The sequence below is a fragment of the Cornus florida genome, unplaced genomic scaffold, assembly GCF_030987335.1.
Source record: "Cornus florida cultivar Cherokee Brave unplaced genomic scaffold, ASM3098733v1 CherokeeBrave_3.0.0_Hap2_Chr09, whole genome shotgun sequence".
NCBI classification, from domain to species: Eukaryota; Viridiplantae; Streptophyta; class Magnoliopsida; order Cornales; family Cornaceae; genus Cornus; species Cornus florida.
The window spans coordinates 91,044,529-91,065,366 of NW_026775579.1; the positions used below are offsets into that span (position 1 = coordinate 91,044,529).

The following is a 20,838-nucleotide window of genomic DNA, read 5'->3' on the forward strand; positions in this document are numbered from 1 at the left end:
TTTTTTTTTTTTTTTTTTTTTTTTTTTTTTTTTTACCGTTTTATCACATATGTGAATATTTGTGTGTGTGTGGTGTGTGCGCGCGCGTTTGTGTGTGTAATTGTGTATTATTCGCAATGTGGTATGTCACCAAGGACTCCAATGTATGAAACTTGGCTCACCCTAGCTTCTGATAAAACTGGTTCAAATTGTCGACATTTCAACTCGGTAAAATCTACTTAAATTCCAATACTTGAGTAGCAAATGTCAATGACAACGAAAATTATAACCAAAAAAAAAAAAAAAAAAAACCTTAACCACTTTTTTAATAATAATAATAAATAAAGAATAACACAAATTAAGTTAGTTTGTGCTGCCTCTCTCAAAAATTATTGTAAGACTTCTAACATATGGTAATTAAAAAAACATTAGTACGTAATATACAAAGTTAGCCTGTATTAACTCTCAAAAATCATGATAAGACGTATAACAAACGGTAGCACACTTAACTTGTGATACAATTGATTCAATTTGTCATCATTTCACCAAATTTGTCCATCATTTCAACATGGTAAAACCTAATAAAATGTCAAATATTGAGTAGAAAATGTCAATGACAATCAACGAAAGAAACACATTTTTTTAATAAAAAATAATATATGAAGGGAGTTAGTTTTTGTCGACTCTCAAAATAATATTTGTCGATTCTAAATCAAGCTTAAATTTATTTATTTATTTATTATTATTTATTTATTTACCACATATGTGAATATTTGTGTGTGTGTGTGTGTGTAATTGTGTATTCTTCGCAATGTGGCATGTCATCAAGGACTCCAATGTATGAAACTTGGCTCACCCTAGCTTCTGATAAAACTGGTTCAAAATGTCGACATTTCAACTGGGTAAAATCTACTTAAATTCCAATCCTTGAGTAGCAAATGTCAATGACAACGAAAATTAGAAAAAAAAAAAAAAAAAAAAAAAAAAAAAAAAAACCCTTAAGCACTTTTTTAATAATAATAATAAAAAATAAAGAATAGCACAAATTAAGTTAGTTTGTGCTGCCTCTGTCAAAAATTATTGTGAGACTTGCACCATATGGTAATTTAAAAAAGACAGTAATATTTAGAGTTAGCTTGTATTAACTCTCAAAAATTATGATAAGACTTATAATAAACGGTGGCGCATGTAATTTGTGACATAATTGATTCAATGTGTCATTATTTGAACATGGTGAAACGAATTTATCCATCATTTCAACATAGTAAAATCTAATAAAATGACAAATATTAAGTAAAAAATGTCAATGACAATCAATAAAGAAGCACATTTTGAGAGTTAGTTTTTGTCGACTATCTCAAAATAATAATTAGTCTACTTCACAATGCATGATTTTGTCAAAGAATTGATACCAATCCACTCTCATATAACACACTTATTGTACAATTCTCCCATTAATCCTAGTCAGAAAAGTACAAATATACATAAATAAACACATAAAGGTAAACAAACACATGAGGCAAATTGACAAATTGTTAGAACAGCAAATTGAGTAATGTGTAATCAGACATTATGAGGTATGAGGGACAAAATGAATCACTTTTGAGGTGCAGCAGACAATTAAGGTTTAATAAATCAAATGAATCATTTGATGAGTGACTCAGGGGCTGTCATGCCTACTTTTAAAATTTAAAAATTATAATGAGGTTATCCAGATCTGTGAATGGAAAAATAAATTAAGAATAATCTTATTTCAATCTTAATAAAGAGAATTCATTTGATAGCATTACTTTAATTTGGTGTGTTTTTTTTTTTTCCAAAAGAAATGATGGTTGCAGTGAAACAAATAACGTCCTAAAATTCAAGATCAAATGGCTTATAGCCATTTGATGCCTTAGTCTGGGATCCATTTGGGCCACTTAGTAAGAAATTATTGCATCGACCCGAACCATTCGTTTATATCAATCAACAGTTGACATCTAAGCAAAAAGTTGAATAAAGCCTACACTTTGCTGACACATTTCTTTAAGTGTCGAATGATCATTAACACAGGACTATATAATAGTTTCTTTGCATGCATCTATTGGCTACCGAGTATGAGAACTATTTATTTATCGTTGGAGTGGGTATAAATTTAAATTTTACACCCATTGCGGGTTATAGGAAAAATCGCAAAAAAGAATCAATGTAATCAATCAAGCTATTCGGTTTGCTATTTCAACGGGTTTTTTTTTTTTTTTTGCTGAAATAGCATATATGTAACGACCCGAACTCGTGGGTCAGAATCGCTATCCAGGTTTAATTTACGGGTTCAGGTCGTTACAAGTTTGGTACACCGAGGTAGTGGAGAGAGCCTAGGCTAGTGATAGATGCTGAAGCTAAGAACCGGAATGAAAACCCCTAGCCGTGGAAGCAGAAAAGGAACGTGGGGCCATCTTCTGAGGGCCAGGTAGGAAAGAAGCACAAGGGTGGTTCTTCGCAGTTTCAGAGGCAGCAGCCTACACGATCCGCTCCTACTATTCCTATACCAGCTAGGTCAGTTAGCAATGGAGTCGTTTTTTTCAGTACCAGCAACCTGGACATTACAAGTCTAATTGTCCTATGAATTCGTCCACAATTTCTATGGCATCGAGAACTTGTTATGGGTGTGACCAGCAGGGCTATATGATTCGGGATTGTTCACAACGAGGTGGAGACACATGAAGTGACAAGGGATCACAGTAGAGGCCGGCACACTCAGCTACAATTCAATCAAGTTTTAAACCACCACCACAGCCTGCTCTGTCTTCTCATAGTTCTCGACTTGCTAGGAGGGGAACTCCTACTATGACCGCACAACAGTCGGGCATTAAGGTTGCCAACTTTCCTTTACAGGCACCTCAGGGTCGTAACAATATATAATTCTTTCTTGAACACTACTACGTAGGTTGATAATTTAGGAATAAAATATAAAGGCTAATGAGAATAATGTGTCCCACTTAATATATAAAGGCTTTTATGCCTATAGATATATTTTTAATGAGAATAATGTGTCTCACCTAAAATCATGGTTTGCCCGTGTAACAGATTCGGACAAATATCAGTGTAAACCGATTGGTTTATGAAAGTATGTAACAGTATTAAACCCTTAAAAAAGGTTATGAACAGACCGAAAACCATGCTTAAAGCATACATTATCTAACAGACACATGACATAAGGTTTCGACTTATCTTTATTTTTTTTATTATTTTTACAAGTTATAAGTAGGGTAACATAAGAAAGAAGCAATGGAGCTTTGTGGGCATCATAACTTTCCAAAACAAGAGGTGGGTGAATCCATCATCAACCCCCACCAAAGAGACATAAAACCCTATAGAGATGATTCTTTGTATTCATAGTTGGCCTGCAATGCATCCCATGAACAATATTTAACAACTCTTACCATGCTCTCCAGAGGGGGCAGAAGGGGGGCATGCACATCATTCTGATGCAACATTGACATCAGCAGTTAAACTATGCTTGTGGGTCCCTCTGGGGCCCACAATGTTGTCACATAAGGAGATCATCAGCTGACAAGTGGCAAACAGAATGGTGGAGAGAGAGAGACACACAGACACTCTGTAACTCATATTGGCTATTGGGCATTAGAGTAAAAAATGGGCATCAAGTGTTTTTACATTGGGCATTTGATGGTGGGGTTGAAATCTTTTTTGTGTTGGGTTGGGAGGATTGATGTTGATGGTGATGGTGATGATGAGGTACCCCTGGCTTGGCACGCCGTTTATCTTTTTAGCAAAGAGAATATGAATCATTATTTCCACTGCACGCCCCCCTCAAAAACCAAGAATCCCAACAATTCTCTAAAGATGAAAGAATAACCCTAATTTTCGGTATTTGTCACCCCCTCAATCATCATCTTTTATCCTTTTCCTCCATGTAAGATCAACTCTAATCTGCTTCGAGGATAAATATCTCTCTCTCTCTCTCTCTCTCTCTCTCTCTCTATATATATATATATATATATAAATACACACACAGAGATACACACACATTACATGATATATGATACTATTTATTTAGCGGCATTAACAGCTTATTTCATGCCATTCTTTGTCTACATATCATCACATAGAAAGTCCTACGTGGGAAGAGCCTATTGGACTGCGCACGTGAAACTTATAGTCCACCAGCTAATTAAACAATTAGAAGAACGATATATACTAGGTAAATTATGGTAGACCTAAACAATACGTAAACCTATGCATAAAGGCTTACACCAGCAACTTGGGGCTCACCGATTTCTTTGTGTGTTCAAAAGGCCCAAAATTCAGACTCCTCTCTCACCCACTCGTTAATATATGCAAAGCTAGATATGTCTGTACAATCAATACATAAATTATATATGGTCATATTAATCATAAAAATCAATTAATGTTCCATACACAAAGTGAATTTATATTCCCATTGTATATTATATACAATTAATGTCTTAGATTTGAAATTGAATAAAATTTAGTATAAGACTTCCAATCCAAGATGTCTATTTGTGCTCACATACACGTATTGTGTCCTTGACACATAAAAATACACAAGTTTATACCGAGAAAATATTATCATTAGCATTATTCTTACCTTTATCTTATATTAATTGAATTAATTGGTGATATTAATTTTATTTTTTACACATCTTGTCACATTCATTGATCCATTCATCGTATATATATTTTATCATATATGATTACCACCCACAAAGAGAAGAGCCCCACGCGAGCAAATCAACCTTAGAAACCGCAACTTCTAATAGTCATTTCACTTTCTCATTTCTTTTTCTGTTAGTTACGAACATCCATGAAGATTTTTTATTATCTTTTTAGTAGAGTATTTGAAGACGCCCACTTCAATAGATTTCATACCCAACCAAAATCATACCCCTTTTCGATTTCTCTGCCACCTTTTCTTCTTTATATTGTGCACTTACCCTTCACTTCTCTCCATCCCTTCTCACTCTCTCTCTCTCTCTCTCTCTCTCTCTCTATAGTGCGCCATATTGAGCTTTCTCTATCTATCTAGTGAGAAATCATATTGAGCTGTAAGAAAATGGCTGATATTTCTTGCTCTAACGGGATTAATCTTAATGGAAATGGAAATGGTGTCGTTAATGGCCATGGTCACGCTGTCGTTAACGGCAATGGTCACACAGTGGTAGCAGGAGGAGGTCAGAGGAAGAGCTGTTGGTATGAAGAAGAGATTGAAGAGAACTTGAGATGGTGTTTTGCTCTCAACCGGTATTAATATCTATTCATATTGTGAAATCCAAAAAATACACCATTTCCTAGTTGTTTGAGATCAATCTCACATACAATAAAACCACACAAATGTGTGTTGTTTTGTTTTTCTTCTTTCTCATATTTTCAATATTCACGCTTATGCCTAAAAATGACTAGCCTGGAGTTTTTATCCATTAGATGAAGTGGATAAGCTTAAAGATAAAATTTATTCACTCCATCCAAAATTCATTGGTTAAGGTTCTGTTAAAGTTTTAGGTCTAAATAGTATTGCCTTTATTTTTTAAATTTATTATTATTATTTTTTTGAAATTAAATATAGGAAAGTTGTGTGGAAAAGAATATATTATCTTGTTTTATATGGAACCCTGTGAGATTTCAACAAAAATAATAATAAGGCTATATGAAGGCAAAGGAAGCCATCTTTTCACTGAGTGAGACAAAACAAAAGTTCCTTCCAATTGTCTGCTAGGTGTTTTTCTAGATTTTGGATCATCTTTTTATATAACCTTATAGTGCTCTGATCAGCAAAGCTTTTGTAGCCTAAACAAGTAGCATTCTTAAAAGCAGAGAAGTTTCTATGGTTCTTTTTTCCTCAAAATTTAACGATTTAAAAGTCAGAAGACTATTGCTATTGAAATTTAAACTTGCCTTTGAATATCAAAATTATTACTATTATTTCATATTTTTTGCTGCAGTATTTTGCATACAGGAGCAACTCAGTTCCAGGACATTCAACTTTTGGACACAAAGCCCTTTGGAAAGGTTCACAATTTATACTAACATTTCAAACATTATTACACACACACACATATATACATACAAAATGATACACACCTAATTACTTATTATGTTTTTGTACATGAGAGAGTTTAGTATATTCTTGTTTCTTTGGTTATGCTAAATCATCTCTGTTTTTATACAACAGGCTCTAGTTATTGATGGAAAGCTTCAAAGTGCTGAGATAGATGAGTTCATTTACCATGAATCTCTTGTTCATCCAGCACTTCTTCATCACTCAAAGTACTTTTTCTCAATCTGTAAATGTTTTCTAGCCACTTCAATTTTTACAAGTCCCTTCTAGCTTATTGTCTGGTTTATGTAGATTCCTACCATCTAATTATGTATGCATTATGCAATTTCAGTCCGAAAACCATCTTCATCATGGGAGGAGGTGAAGGTTCCACCGCAAGAGAATTACTTAGACACAAGACAGTGGAGAAGGTTCTCATGTGCGACATTGATGAGGTACCTCTTTTTTCCTTCCTTTACTCTCCCTTTTCTTTTCTTTTTTTCATGTATGCTCAACTTTTAATTCCTTCTCTTCATCTTGTATGTTTTACTTTATGGTTTTCCAAGACAAGAAAATGACTAATTTACTCTTTGTCTTGTACCCTTATATGACTTTTAGCACAATAGATAAGATCACAATTAGTGTTAAGCAAGAAAAATCTGCCTTTGATGTGGCCTTTATCACATGTAACACAAAAATTAGTATGAACAACGAAATTTTTTTGGCTCATGTCGCGCTTTTTCTAAAAATTACTCGGACAAAGCAACAGCGAAAGAAGGTAAAATGGAATTAGAGTAGTATTTATTAATACTGCATATTCTATGGTGCAGGAGGTGGTGGATTTTTGCAAGTCATACTTGGTGGTAAACAGAGAAGCCTTTTGTGATCCAAGACTCGAGCTCATTATCAATGATGCCAGGTTCCTATTATTCACTGCCTATTTAGGTGTCACTGTTTTTTATGGTTGACTAACTCTTAAGTACTTTATTAAGCATTCATATATATATATATATATATATAAGCATTCATATTATTATATGTGTTGCAGGGCTGAGCTTGAAAGCAGAGAAGAGTGCTATGATGTGATCATAGGAGACCTTGCTGACCCAATAGAAGGAGGCCCATGTTACCAACTCTACACAAAATCCTTCTATGAATCCATTATTAAACCTAAACTTAACCAGGGTGGCATTTTTGTGACACAGGCATGTATATGTATCTGCTTATGTATTCTATGTCTGTGTTTGTGTAGACAGAAAAAGAAAGGGAAAATTAAATAGTTTTTCTTTTTACGTGTTGCAGGCAGGACCAGCTGGAGTGTTCAGTCACACAGAAGTTTTCTCTTGCATTTACAATACTCTAAGGCAGGTTTTCAAATGTAAGTGACATTAGAAAACATAAGGCATATCTGCCTTAATACACTCTTCTGTTTGATTTTTTCTTAAATCAGATTGAAAAGCCAACTGGTTGTTTACTTCACCCTTTTTCACTTGCAGATGTTGTGCCTTATTCTGCTCATATTCCTTCCTATGCTGACATTTGGGGATGGGTCATGGTATAATAACTCGGACTCTATTCATCTTTGTTGAAAATTTTCCCATCATCCTGTTTGGAGAACAAGAAAATTTGTGCTAATTTGGATCTCCAAAATGGAAGAAATGAGCTTCTAAACTTTTAGATGATGTGTGCGCGCGTGTGTGTGTTTGTAAAACATGTGAGGCAAGGATTTCCGATATAGTAGCAGCATAATATCAATACATCAGGGCATTAGTAGAAACACTGATAAACCTACTCGGACTTTTGTATCGATTAACAACAATGCCTATGAAATGTAATAATTGACAGGCATCGGATGCTCCATTTGTGCTGAATGCCAATGAATTGGACCAAAGAATGGAACAGAGGATCAAGGGGGAGAACAGATATCTTGACGGCAAAACATTCACATCAGCCTCTACCTTGAGCAAAGCTGTTCGGAAATCGTAAGGCCTATCCAATTTAATTCTCATTCTACGCCTTTACAGTTTTCTTTAAAGTTTATATGATTTAACTAATAATTTGAGATTGTTTGACAGACTGGATAACGAGACTCATGTCTACACAGAGGGAACTGCAAGGTTCATATATGGCCATGGTACCGCCTACAAACACAATCAAGCTTGAGAGTTGAAATAGAAGGGAGCCCCTAACAAAATCACAGAGACACAGAAAGACTGCAAGTTGAAAGCAAACTTGCCCTTTTAAAATGTTTTTTTATTGGTTTCAAAAAGAAGTGTCTTTCTTCTTCTTTATCCCACCTTTGTTTTCCATTTGCTTATGTAGTTACTTGAAAGGAATGATATAATGGTAATGGATCCTTGTTTGTTTCATTAGAAAGATGTGTTATGGAACTATATTGTTTGAACCTGAATCTGAGATCCAAGATATGTTACATGGACTCTTCAAAAGGAGTGAGATTCAAGCATATCTAACAATTCAAGATTTATATATGTATAAAACTCTTTTATCGTACTAACTTTCTCACATTATTTTTGCAAAACAATTGAAATGATTATGTTAAGTGTTTCTGTTTAATATAAGTGTTATTATGTTTTAAAAATGAAAATAAGAACATTGAATAATACAGATATTTTGCCATATCTCCATATTCTTGGGTTTAGAATCTGAAAACTTAGATATATATATATATATATATGAATCAAACACAAGTACTTCAACGATACAACATATTATATAAATTACTTTCAAAACATAACCCATAGAAACAGATACAATTAAAGCTAAAAAAGGATGATCATATAAAATTAAAAATTGACCCACTGAATCCTATTATATCATGGGCCAGCCTAAAGAGCTGTGGTCATTCAAAGAGGGAACATGTCAAGTTTAAGTGTTTGATCCACCTTATAGTATATCATTAGTGTTTGATAATTACACATTAGCCCACTAAATCCGTGGTCCTGTCCCACCCTAAAAAACTATGGTGTTGCTAAGGCAGAGCATACCGAGAATATTATGAAGTATAAACAAATTATTTAAAGTTACTAGACTCCTCAATTATTAATGCAGACTGATGTTTTTATATGTTTGGTTTTTAATATTGGGATGTTACCCAGGCGCAGGCAGTCCACATTTTCAGACACATTTCTGGAAACCCGTCTTTAGGGTAGATGCTCTGTCTTGAATAAAAAAGGTCTGCTAATAGAGCACCCTAATATCAGAGACTACAAGTCTTGGCATGCACTAAGCTATTCAAAGCAGGTTCCAACTTGCAAAAACCTAACAAACCATACAGAAGGAGCACTAAGGTCTTCAAAGTAGGTTCAAAATTGCAAAAACCTAATAAACCATACATAAGGAGCCAAACAAGGCCTTATGTGACACTCCGCCTTGAAAGTTTAAGCCACACGCCCAAATAGGATGATTGACATGGGTAGTCTGCATGGCAGTAATATTCTTATCTACACAAGTGTGGACTTGTATGGAATTCACCAGAGTTATGCAGACTTATCTAGAGTTGTACATAGCACTCTAGAGTAGCCTAGAGTCTAACCCAATTCTAGAATACTTCAGTTGGATTGTAGACACTTAGATAGATCATAACCATTTGTTGTAAGGCTCTTGGCCTATAAATAGGGGGAGGGAGCCCATTTGCTACTCACCAAGCAAGCAAGTCTTTGTAAAGTATTCTTCAAACAATAAAAACTACATTCACACAAATTCTTTCTGACTCATTAGGACACTAAAGATAGGTAGTTGGGCATAGTTGGCATTTCTTATACCTCTACTCCTACCATTATTAATCAGTGAAAACTATCATGCTCAATTTCATTCCCTTTTCTTTGGATATGATTTACTTGGTTATTAGGATGACTCTCATCCATGTCCATCCTCCGCTATTATCACCCATGGTACTACCTAAGATACTTTTCTTTTGTAAGAATTATCTCTGGTTGAATGTATAATTCTAAAATATTTTAAAGAATTTGAGAAATAATAAACACCGTCACATTCCATTAATTTTAGATTTCTGGATGAATTAACAAATATTATACCTAATAAAATTAGTTAATGCAGGAAAAAAAAAAAAAATTGTGTTCATATGAAAGGAAATTCGAAAAATTACCTTCATTCTTATACACAAATATAAAAAAATAACCTTATTTTTCATTTTTTTTTGTTTTAAATTTGATGGATAATTTTTTTATTTAATAGCGATGTAAAACACAATTTTCATACAATATGAAAACACAATCATCACCCAAAGTTCATCTTCATTCTTAATTCTTATACACTGACACACAGAAAAAAATAATAATAAATCAAAAATAAATGCGATGGATAATTTTTTATATATTATTATTATTATTATTATTATTTTGTAGCTATGTAAAACACAAATTTCATAGAACATGAAAACACAATCCATCACCCAGTTCATGAACAATATTGATATATGTAAAGTGTATGGGATTAGTCTACTAGATGGCAAATAGTAACACTTCCAAAACAAGAAGTGATTATGAATGTCAACAATAACAGTCAAATAGCACGCAATTAAAGGCTTTCAGTCACCAAATCCGAACTTTGAAAATGATAGGAGAGAATGAACCCTATGCCTAGCCTCCTTGTGAAAGAGCCCGTGCAAGTAATTCTCAATATGTCACGGTTTTTGATGACACACAATATACAATCCATGTTTTGTAATGTAGCTTCATGGAGAAATAAAATACAAGTACAACAAACAAACACTAAAATAATCACATAGTCACACACATACAAACATGTCACCAATAATTAATCACCTCTAACCTCACAAGTCATACACTTGCTTGCCGGTGAACTTGACCTCAATGGGGTTCACATTCTTCCCAATTGATCGCAAATTGACCCCGACCCCTTGACGTCCCGGGTTCACCTTCTCCGGGTAGACTCCATCCTTGGGGTGCAAATATTGGACCTCACCATTAGGAAACACCCTGTAAAATTGGTAGTTAATCTTATACTTAGACCTTAGTCTAGTGCCAAGTGCCAGACACTGCTCTTTCCTAGCCAATTTGAGCAAGTTAGGACCCTGTCTCATTATGGCTGCACCACCAGTGACCATTTCAAATATTTGTTCCTTGGGTGAGTCCCAAGTGATGACATAAAACTCCTCAACTTGGGCCTTCCTTAGTAGCCCACCAGTGCTGCCACCAAAGATTGGTGAGGGGGTGTTTGGGTCCAATTCAGGTGGGGTGAACCCAACTGGTGCCTCTTTTGGTGGTGCCTCGGTCTTTCCCTCCGCGGCGGCAACCTTAACGGTCCTTTGTGCCACGGTGAATTTGAGTGGTTTAGTGGTGGTGAATGGGACGAGGGATGATTGTTTCCATGGGGCGGCGACACGGTCACCGGATTTTTGGGCGGAGAGAGTTGGGGTGAAGAGGGAAGCTTGGGTTGCCATGGCCATGGGAGGGATTGAGAGAGGAGGTTGTTAGTGATTGTGGTAATTGGTTTATGAGTGTGTGTGTGTGTGTATGGACAATGTCATTGCGTAGTGAGATCTTAGATGGGTGGTGGGAATGTGGGTATTGATTGGGATAAGGTGATAGGGCTGGAACCAATTGAAATGCGTTATCTGATAGCCTGATAGGGTAGTCTTACCCACACCTCAACCTTCTTTTTCTTGTTTTGCCAAGTCCTTTTTGGTCAATGTTCATTTTCTTTTTGGCAATTATCATTTTTTTTTTTATATACGAAAACTGTATGCAATCTGGTGAGTGCATGGAGTGCTGCTTCTAGGAAAAAATAAAAAAACAAACCTTCCGGAAAAAAAAAAAAACAAAAAACAAAATTTGCACTTTATATTTTTATTGAAATTATGTATGCTAAAAATCATTAGGACCGTCACTTATGCTCTGTTCTGTTCTGTATTTTTATTTTTTTTGTTCGGTTAAATAGAAGTGAAGAATAAACTTAAGAATAATGATAAGGAAATCGATGAATTAAGTCCGAATAAGTATTGAATCTGACGAGTTTTTGTCCACCTCATCTGCTTAAACAGTTTCTAAAAATAATTGTTTAACACGTGATAAGAATAACCAATCACGTCAAATTCGATATTAATTCGGTGATTCTTTTCCTGTTTTCCTGTTCTCCTATCATTACTCCAAACTTAAAAGAGAAAATTTTAATTATTTTTACTATTATATTTAATAATATTTATAATATTATAATTCAAACATCTTTTGCTTTTTGAAGCCTTTATTTGTTGATCCCAAACTTGTACTCAATTATGATTAGACGTATCTTAGTGGGAGCGATATCCAAGTCCCGTTGATGAATAAAAATTAAAAAATGAACAGATTTCAATTTCCTATTTACCTCACAATTCAAATAAGTGTTTGCCATATAAGAGTAAATACGTAATAATATTCTACATCCACAAATTGAAGGAAAAAATAATAATATAAAAAAACTTTGTTAGCCCTTCAGCCAAAAATTTCAACCTAACACCAATGGATTCAAAAACCCATAAGCAAATTTGGGAAAGATGTGAAATACTTTTGTCGAATCCCATAGGCAAACGCTGTCGTTTGCAATGAGGAGAAAGACACCTAGCACAAATGAACACACACAGGAGGAGACCACACTCCATGGTTGGCTTTTCGGATTAATGTTATTGAAAAATATTTCATTGCGAGAGAGAGAATGTATTTGGTAATGACATCGTGAGGATGATTAAATTCGCAGGTTTTGCTGCAAGATTCATCGACTGCTTCAACTTTTCCAAATCTCTCTCGTAACATATGGGTAAGTCTTCTGTTTTAAAATCTCTCACACGCCATCTATGTTTGTTGATTGACGTGCTCTATATATATAACACACAAAAATACATACATATGTATTAAATATTATTGCTGTTTTATACTGTCTAATTAAGCAGTGTGCTCTTCAACATCCCATTTTTTATTCAAAATGAAGTAATTTTTCACCTCAAGTTCTGTTTTTGTTAGTCCCACCAAATGATTGTAATAATGAATGAAAGAAAAAAAAATTAATAATTGGAGGGATAGTACCAAGTTACTGTTTTTTTTTTTTTTTGCTGTTTCATAATCTCAAGTCCCAATTGGAAGTTGTTTGTTGTTTTGGAGAAGAAGCATAGATTTTTTCTTCTGGGGAAATAAAAATAAAAAATAAAAACCTAAGAGTGAATAAAATTATGATTTTCATGAGAACTAAAGTAGCTTTCTTAGGATTGAGAAGAAAAAAAGAGAAGGTCTCGAGTCGAATTCACATCAACAAGTTCAAGAAAAGAAAAAAAAGAAGCATCAAACCACACCGATTGGATTGCATTTGACAAAGTGGAACTTTGATAAGAAAGGAATTGGACTACTTTGAATGCACAAAGTCAAGGGAAAGGAAATGCAAATAATAGTGATGAGACTGCCGAAATTATAACCACTCAATAGTGGAGCACAAATCAAGTGGCAACACTATTAACTTTCCAACTTAAGTTTCACCAATCACAACTTTTCTGATGTGAATCTTATGTTTACTCATGGGTTTCTCGTCTCTGTGCTTTTGATGTATTTTTTTGCTTCATTACTTTTACTGGCTATTACAGTTGCACTTAGTTGGATCAAGACCAATCCTAGTTCAATGTCAAGTGTGTTGCCAATTGGCTAACCTGGACTCACTGCAGGCAGATCTTTAACTGGTTTTCAGGTTTCAATTCTAGTGTTTTTTTCGAATTCTGTTATTGTTAATCCAATACAACTGTTGCAACTTGTTGAAGCATTTTTTTCTTATCAAAACATTTGTATCCCCTCTTCACTCATGTTTGAACAAATGATCCATTTAATGTTATTGTGTTCATCAAAATATCTAGCAGATATTATCTATGCAAGCGCAAACCTTACTTATTATATTCGTAATAACCAAATAGGGGAATATTACAATAATGAAGAACTTAGTTGAGGCGTTTAATGCCTGTTCATAGTGGTTATACTGAAAATAAGCATATCTCCCCAATCAAAATGGCCTTCTAGGGAACTTTATCTGGTTTGCAGTTGCAATTGTTGATTTCAAACAGTTGCTGTTTTGCTTCCATTTTAGGTATGACCTTATCAAGTAGACATAGCTAGTTTTACCTGAACTTTTAAATTGCTGATGACTACCTTTGGGCTTAAACCACTTAACTAAGATGTGCAGGGCAAAAAAATGGGAAAAGAGCAGCTAAGATATAAGATATAGCATGTATAATTATAGGGAACATCTTGAATACCTTCATTAATACTTGCCTCCAATAAGATTCACAGAAAATGATAATACAAAAACCTAATCTCACCTTATATAGTACAACATACTGACAATATCGTAGCTTAAAAACCACTTGTTAACCAATTGCTTCAAAGATTCAGATTGAGACACTGTTTGGAATTCCCTTGCCAGTAAGGCCACTAGCTCCACTGTAATCTGAGGCGTTGGGATAGAGCAAGGTATAAGGCACCTTGACAGGCCCACATCGGTTCTTCAATCTCTCATCATTGTTTCTATGCATTATTCTGTTTTCGATTTCTACCAGCTTCACCCCAAACCTCTCAAATGCCTCTCGGGGCTGAGCGTCAGTAGTCCACTCAGAAGTGTCTCTCTGCCCAAGATAGACCTCATCAGCAGAATGCCGGGACAACATCTCTATCAGGGACACACCAAGAAGGGTTTGAAGTTGGCTTGTAATTGTTTTCAAAAAGGCCACTTCTGGGTTTGACTCAAGCTCGGCATATTCAGGAGTACCTGGTTCGGGCATAAAGCGGCGGCTTATGGTCGGGCGGTTTGGGAGGTAACCAGCATAAGGGTATTGCCCAAAATTGACAGCTGCATGGAGGGCCGAAGCCACCCATATGATGATGGTGCATGTTTGGATGAGGTCAGCTTGTGTCTGCATTTTAGGCCACCATGGCTCATCTTTCTTATCACCATGGCCCACGGTACGGAGCTCCAACCACCATGACTGGAGTTCAGAGTCATCTTGGATAAACTCATCTGTGGGGTAGTAGAAAGAACAATATTCACTGACCCAAGTTTCAATTGCAGACCAAATTTCAAGTCCATCAACAGCATAGGGGTAATCCTCTATCAGAAGTCTGAGGCCATGAGGCTGGCTTGAGTCTCGGACTGCCATTCCTCTGCAATGAAGCAAAAAATAGAACCAAATGTCATTTTTATAAAGATCAAAATTATGGACATTTTTTCTCATTTAAAGCTTTTGTAATTGACCTTTTGAGAAGATCTTCAGGAAGTGCCTGCTCAGTGAAAACCCAGTCCTTATAAATAACGGCAGACATTTCCATGGCAAATCTACCTGGGAAGACTGTTATCTCAAGCACCCCACCGGCATTGATGAGGATCTGTCTTGCCAAGGCATTTATGTACATTGTATCACGGAAGTGGGGTTTCAAGAGCTTATATATCGGGTGAAGCACACTTAATTGTCTATTGGTTGCAATAACAAATGGCTCTATTACGGCATGGGTGTTCAACCTGCACCAAATTTAAAAGCCTTCAGGTACACGTTCTCAACTACAGAAAGCTATTATTATTGCCCATCTTGCAGCATTATGATTATGGAATCATACCAGTGGCTAATGAGCTGATGACAGCCCGAATCATTTACAGCAGCATAAGCTTTGGCCAGCTGCCACACTGAACCTTCAATACCATTCTCTGCTGGAGTGAATACTTGGCTGGTGACACCATGTAGGTCACCTTGGGGATGAGGTAAGCTCAACTCAATTGCTAGCGGTTTCAATGTCCCATCATCTTGCAGTAAGAGGAGTGTTCTGCTGGCATAGGTTTTTGTGGTGGTGGTGTTTATCCGTCTCAGGTATAGCATCAGTGCATCATGATGATCTAGTATGAACAGCTTGTTGTCCTTAATTGCCTGTACTTGTCCAGAATTAAATAATAATTAGATTTGATAAATGATAATGCAGACACAAATAAAACAGCTTTATGGATATGTAGCATGTTTTTTTTGCCCCACTTTCCAATGTATAGTTTAGCAGAAAACAAATGAAGCAGAAATAGTACTTGATCTATGGTTAACCCATTCATGTTTTTCTCAATATGCTCTGTACTCATTGAACTCGTCTGGTTGCCATATAGCTCAGGGTCTAGCTTGCTAGCAGGTGGGAACTCCTGGCAGATTGAAATTCAATAAATATTTGAGTAAACAATAGAAACCATTAGCAAATAACTTATCAAATGAAAGTTATTTCTTACCTGGAGGCAACTGATGACAACAGGATTCACTCCAGCAAGCATTTCTCGCGCAAATTCTTCATCTGTCCTCCAGGCAGACTTATCCTCTAAAAATTATCCATGAAAACTCATATTTTTAATATAAGCAAGTAGATATATGTTACAGGATTTAAAATTTTAGACTATGAAAAGCTAAATGCGATATGAAAATTGTATATACCTTTGATTACATCAGGCATTGGGAAGTTGTGGTGCCGCTCACCATCAGAACGAATGAGCTCCTTGATCAGCTCCAATGGGACGCACTCCCCAAGTTTATTGTGTGTGTCCCCGTTTGGAAGCTTAACCTTACCTTCATACAGGTTGATTATATCCTGGAAAGTGTCAAACTCGCTAGGCGTTTTGTCAAATAAAGTGATTTCTGCGCGCATTATTTGACACAAGGATTTTAGAGAATAGGCAAGGAAATCCGACATCTTCACTTGAGTAAAACGTTCATCTTTTGGAACATATATATCTAAACTTAGAAGTGGCAATCTGCTTTCCGACTTGGGATCTGCAAAGACAACTCAAGAAGATTGAAGTGCTGATAAAAATTATCAAAACTTGATTGCTGCTAAAAAAAAATTATAAAATCAGAAAGCTTGAATACTAGTAGAGTTTATTGATGCTTGAAGTGCTCTGTGCTGTAATGGTATTTGAAACCATTTAGAGTTTACAATAAATAAATTTGAGCCTTTAACCTTTTTTTGTAGGTGGGCGGCCAGTTTTGCCCCTACGAGGATATGGGTACTCCTCAGATCCACCAAGAACAGGGCGTTCATACTCCTTGCCCTTGTCTGGACTTCCCAGATCATTGTAATATGCATAGTCGTAGACTCTGTCCCATTCCTTGAGCATGCCTGACCCATTTCCACTACGAAGATTAATAAGTTCTTCTTCCCTATACTGGCGTAGCGGTTCTGGTGTATTACATGGCAGGTAGGTCTGTTAAACAAAAACATAGTGTCATTGTTTAGTGCTTTTACTTACTGTCTAACCTTTTCTTAACATATATAAAACAACTTTCCCGTGAATCAACTATTGAAGCACAATTAAGCTATGCTATTCTATCAAAAGTTATGTATCTATAGCTGATCCTAGTACTGTTAGAAAAATGCTCCAGAACAAATTGTCTCTTGCTACTCTATGAAAAGTCATGTGCCTATAGCTAATTCTAATCTATTTTATTTAAAATAAAAAATAAATAAATACAATAAATAAATAAAATAAAATAAAACACTAGAATTGGATTATTTAGTTTGTCAAAAATGCCACATAAAAAGGAAGCAAATTATAAGGTTTCAATTATTGAGGTGAAAAAGAACCATCATGATAAAAAGCATTACCAATATGGGACAGATGTGATGCTAATGAAAAAATCATAAAGTTATGATGACTGGGGATTGAGTCTCCATGCTATTATGATCATACATGACCATAATATTTATGAAAAAAAAATAGATACAAATTAGTTGTCTTTTACATGTTTTTTATGTTACATAGATTAGAAATACCTTATTTGCAAAGAAGACTCGATTGTATTTGTATCGATGTTTTGGGTAAACCCAAGAATTGCATTCGAAAATGACTGGACCATCGTGCCCAGGAACATCGTCTAAGATGACTGTCTTGAGGTATAACTGGCTGTGGTGGTGGTTTCTAATGATGAAAGCACCAGGAATACCCATGGTCTCATCCCAGTCAAATTTGATGTTGAATGTAGCTTCTCTGGCTCTTACTGAGGTGATTGTCGCAATCCAATTTTCCAAATAGGATATTTTCCCGAGCTTCCCCCGCGATCCATTTTCTAAGACATTTACCCAAAACAAAATTTCAGCTTAATAAAACTCAATTAATTGTAATACCAACTTAATTGGAAATATCCAAATTAAGCTTTTGTAGTTTTTTTCGGTCAAGTCTTCCCTAATTATTGTTATTTGCAGAACATGAACAAGACATTGAAGAATGACAAGCTTTGGTTTGGATCAGTCAAGTTCAACATCTTTGTTTGCTTGAAGAGAACAGAGGAAAAGAAAAGGCAAAAAACTTATTCAACTAAGCCAAATAACTGAATTAAGCTTCTGTTAATTTGCGTTATACATGCATACACATTTACTCAATCTTGAATAGTTTAGTACGACGGCATTTCATATATATGTTCCAAAATTTTCTCATCAACCAAACCGTGCTTATAATTTCTTCTTGTCCGATCTTTCTTGAATTAGCAAGAGAAGAAATGAACAGTGACCGAAATAGGACCTCCGATGTGTGATTCTTGATTAGTCCTTTGTCTATATGCAAGAACCACCATGACAGCCCTCTCTCTCTCACTTATTCTTGCAATTCAAGAAAGTTTTTAGAGAGACAGTGAGGAAGTTGAGGAGACAGACTGACCTGGGTCGCCATGAACAGCGCTGATAAGCTGAAGTGAGACGCCTTTGCCGAAAACCTCGTGAACCCGATCAAGAATCGACGCTCCTAGATCGGTCACGTCCAGTACATTCTTCTTCATCAACTTCACAGTCCCTTTAATCTTATTGCCTTTGTCTTCAATGGGCGCCTCTCGATTCTTGCCACAAACCGTTCCAAGAATCTTGTTAAGCATCTCCGAAGACCATGGATGATACGCCATTGGAGAAGCTCTGATCAGCAGAAACAAGTTAACAGAATATGTTCTGTGGATTGAAAGGTAAAGAGCCTCCCACAATATTTATGCTACACCTGCAGGTACTTTCTCTGCCCTCATTGACTTGAATAGACTTCGTTTCTCATATATATATATACACACACACACACACACACACATAGACATACATAGAGAGATGGGGTCGTTAAGGCGTATTTTCTATTTTTTCTCCTTGTGGAAAGTTAAAGTAAATGCCCTGATTCGCCCGTCCCACATGGCATATTTTTTTTAGGATTTGTCTATTTCCACCTAAATGATGGATCAATATATATAATCGAAGTTTAACGGCCTTTCAATTCATCAACGTGGGTCCTATTTTCGTGAAATCAAAGGCTGTAAAAATATCATATCATTTCATTTTTTTTTTGGTTTATAGTTTCGGTTAAAATATCATTTCTTTTTTTTAATTGAATTAAGAATTAGATATTGCTCTGTTTAATATCTACTGCTATATAATTGTATATTATAGTTCTTCACACGTATTCTCTCGTTCACGGGTGTGATGAAACTTTGTTCCTCGGTTGGCTGCTAAGTAATATAATAATGTGACATGTTTTTCCTAGAAAACGAGATTCGTAACTCTGGTTGGTTGGTGCAAGGAAAGAATAGATTGGACCACTCTGTGACATTTAGTTTGGTTATCACATGTTGTTCAGGTCTTTCTCCATTTTTCATGTAATGTGAAAGTGTATTAATATGAATAGGGAACCCGTAGAGCTGTTGGATTCAGACACTGGCAGTTTCCAGTTGTCTCTCTCTCTCTCTCTCTCTCTCACACACACACATACTCCCTTGTCCCAAAAATAGATGTCATGTTTTCTTTTTAGGTCTGTCTTTGTCTACTTTTTTTTTTAAACAATATATTTTACATCTTTCCATATATGTTCTTAGAGTTTAAAATTTCAAATTTGAATATAAGGACAAATTAGTAACTTTTTAAGGAGACAAAGCATGTCCTACATGTTCTCTTAAAAATTCCTACTTCCCAAAAGCGACATCTAAATTGGGACATAGGGAGTATAATGTAAAGAAAATGTTTTGAAAGGCTGTTGTTACTTGAATTAAACTAGTTTTAATTAACTAAAACAAATACAACAAAATAGAACATCGGGAAAGATTGAGGAGAGGGAGGGTACCAACCACATTGTACCAGAACATCGCGGTATACTCGCTAATTTTTTTTATTTATTTATAGCTTTGAGGATTAGAGCACGCAGCTACGAACCACGGTGTCAAGTGTTCGAATCCCTTCTCACCCACAACTGGAACAAAAGGGAAGGACCTTTCCCTACGAGGGCAGGGGAATTATGATGGGATAACAAACCCAAAGTTATTGAAATTAGATGTGGGTCTTTTGTCGAATTTATTGTGAATAATGGAATCATTATACCCTGTCCTCGTTAGTGTAATTTTTTTTTTTGGTTTAACGCTCCCCAACTCTTCCTCAGCCACTTCTCACCTGCCCTTTTAGGGAGGAGAGATTTTATTCGGAGAGGTTATAAAATCTCTGCTAATGGCCCAATTGTAGCATAGAGGTGAATTTAATTGAAAGCAAAGGGCATGCATGCTTCATTCTTGAAATGATAGGCTTATCACAAATATTGATGTTTTTGTTTATTTGTTTTATTTTTATGACGACGAAGGACTGTTCTTGGATGCCTTGTTCATGTTTTAGTCTGAGTCTTATTGGGGAAGAGTGAGTGGAGGACAAACCTGTCCTTTTAACTTTTTTTAACCAACCATTCGATATAAAAGGCCATAACCCAAAAGTAACCCTAATGTGTCAGTTGTCTCCCAAATTCTGTGGAAGATGAATTATTAAGGATGTTGT

General features: G+C 35.5%; 3 protein-coding genes across 3 annotated transcripts; 1 reads left to right on the forward strand and 2 right to left on the reverse strand.

Annotated features, from left to right (window-relative positions):
- The first annotated feature begins 4,885 nt into the window (after nt 1-4,885).
- Nucleotides 4,886-8,413, forward strand: LOC132275128 (thermospermine synthase ACAULIS5-like). Its single transcript, XM_059776530.1, has 10 exons — nt 4,886-5,244; nt 5,943-6,009; nt 6,173-6,267; nt 6,390-6,492; nt 6,868-6,956; nt 7,086-7,242; nt 7,340-7,415; nt 7,534-7,592; nt 7,883-8,019; nt 8,113-8,413. The coding sequence occupies exons 1-10, from the start codon at nt 5,057-5,059 to the stop codon at nt 8,198-8,200; spliced, it is 1,059 nt and encodes a 352-aa protein (XP_059632513.1). The 5' UTR covers nt 4,886-5,056; the 3' UTR covers nt 8,201-8,413.
- A 2,273-nt stretch (nt 8,414-10,686) lies between these two features.
- Nucleotides 10,687-11,556, reverse strand: LOC132275127 (photosystem I reaction center subunit II, chloroplastic-like). The gene has a single exon (XM_059776529.1). The coding sequence runs from the start codon at nt 11,484-11,486 to the stop codon at nt 10,851-10,853; it is 636 nt and encodes a 211-aa protein (XP_059632512.1). The 5' UTR covers nt 11,487-11,556; the 3' UTR covers nt 10,687-10,850.
- A 2,684-nt stretch (nt 11,557-14,240) lies between these two features.
- On the reverse strand, nt 14,241-19,192 carry LOC132275129 (probable linoleate 9S-lipoxygenase 5). The gene is made up of 9 exons (XM_059776531.1): nt 18,716-19,192; nt 17,836-18,128; nt 17,023-17,266; nt 16,500-16,835; nt 16,301-16,386; nt 16,109-16,216; nt 15,655-15,959; nt 15,296-15,559; nt 14,241-15,204 (listed from the first exon to the last, which is right to left on the reverse strand). The coding sequence occupies exons 1-9, from the start codon at nt 18,951-18,953 to the stop codon at nt 14,436-14,438; spliced, it is 2,643 nt and encodes an 880-aa protein (XP_059632514.1). The 5' UTR covers nt 18,954-19,192; the 3' UTR covers nt 14,241-14,435.
- Between the last annotated feature and the right edge of the window lie 1,646 nt (nt 19,193-20,838).

Coding starts and splice junctions, on each gene's coding strand:
- LOC132275129 (XM_059776531.1), bottom strand. CDS start 18,953: ATGGCGTATCATCCATGGTCTTCGGAGATGCTTAACAAGATTCTTGGA. Junction 16,217..16,300: donor TTGTCATCAGTTGCCTCCAG/GTAAGAAATAAC, acceptor TCAATCTGCCAG/GAGTTCCCACCTGCTAGCAA. Junction 15,205..15,295: donor CCTGAAGATCTTCTCAAAAG/GTCAATTACAAA, acceptor GCTTCATTGCAG/AGGAATGGCAGTCCGAGACT.
- LOC132275128 (XM_059776530.1), top strand. CDS start 5,057: ATGGCTGATATTTCTTGCTCTAACGGGATTAATCTTAATGGAAATGGA. Junction 5,245..5,942: donor TGGTGTTTTGCTCTCAACCG/GTATTAATATCT, acceptor TTTTTGCTGCAG/TATTTTGCATACAGGAGCAA. Junction 7,416..7,533: donor TCTAAGGCAGGTTTTCAAAT/GTAAGTGACATT, acceptor TTTCACTTGCAG/ATGTTGTGCCTTATTCTGCT.
- LOC132275127 (XM_059776529.1), bottom strand. CDS start 11,486: ATGGCCATGGCAACCCAAGCTTCCCTCTTCACCCCAACTCTCTCCGCC.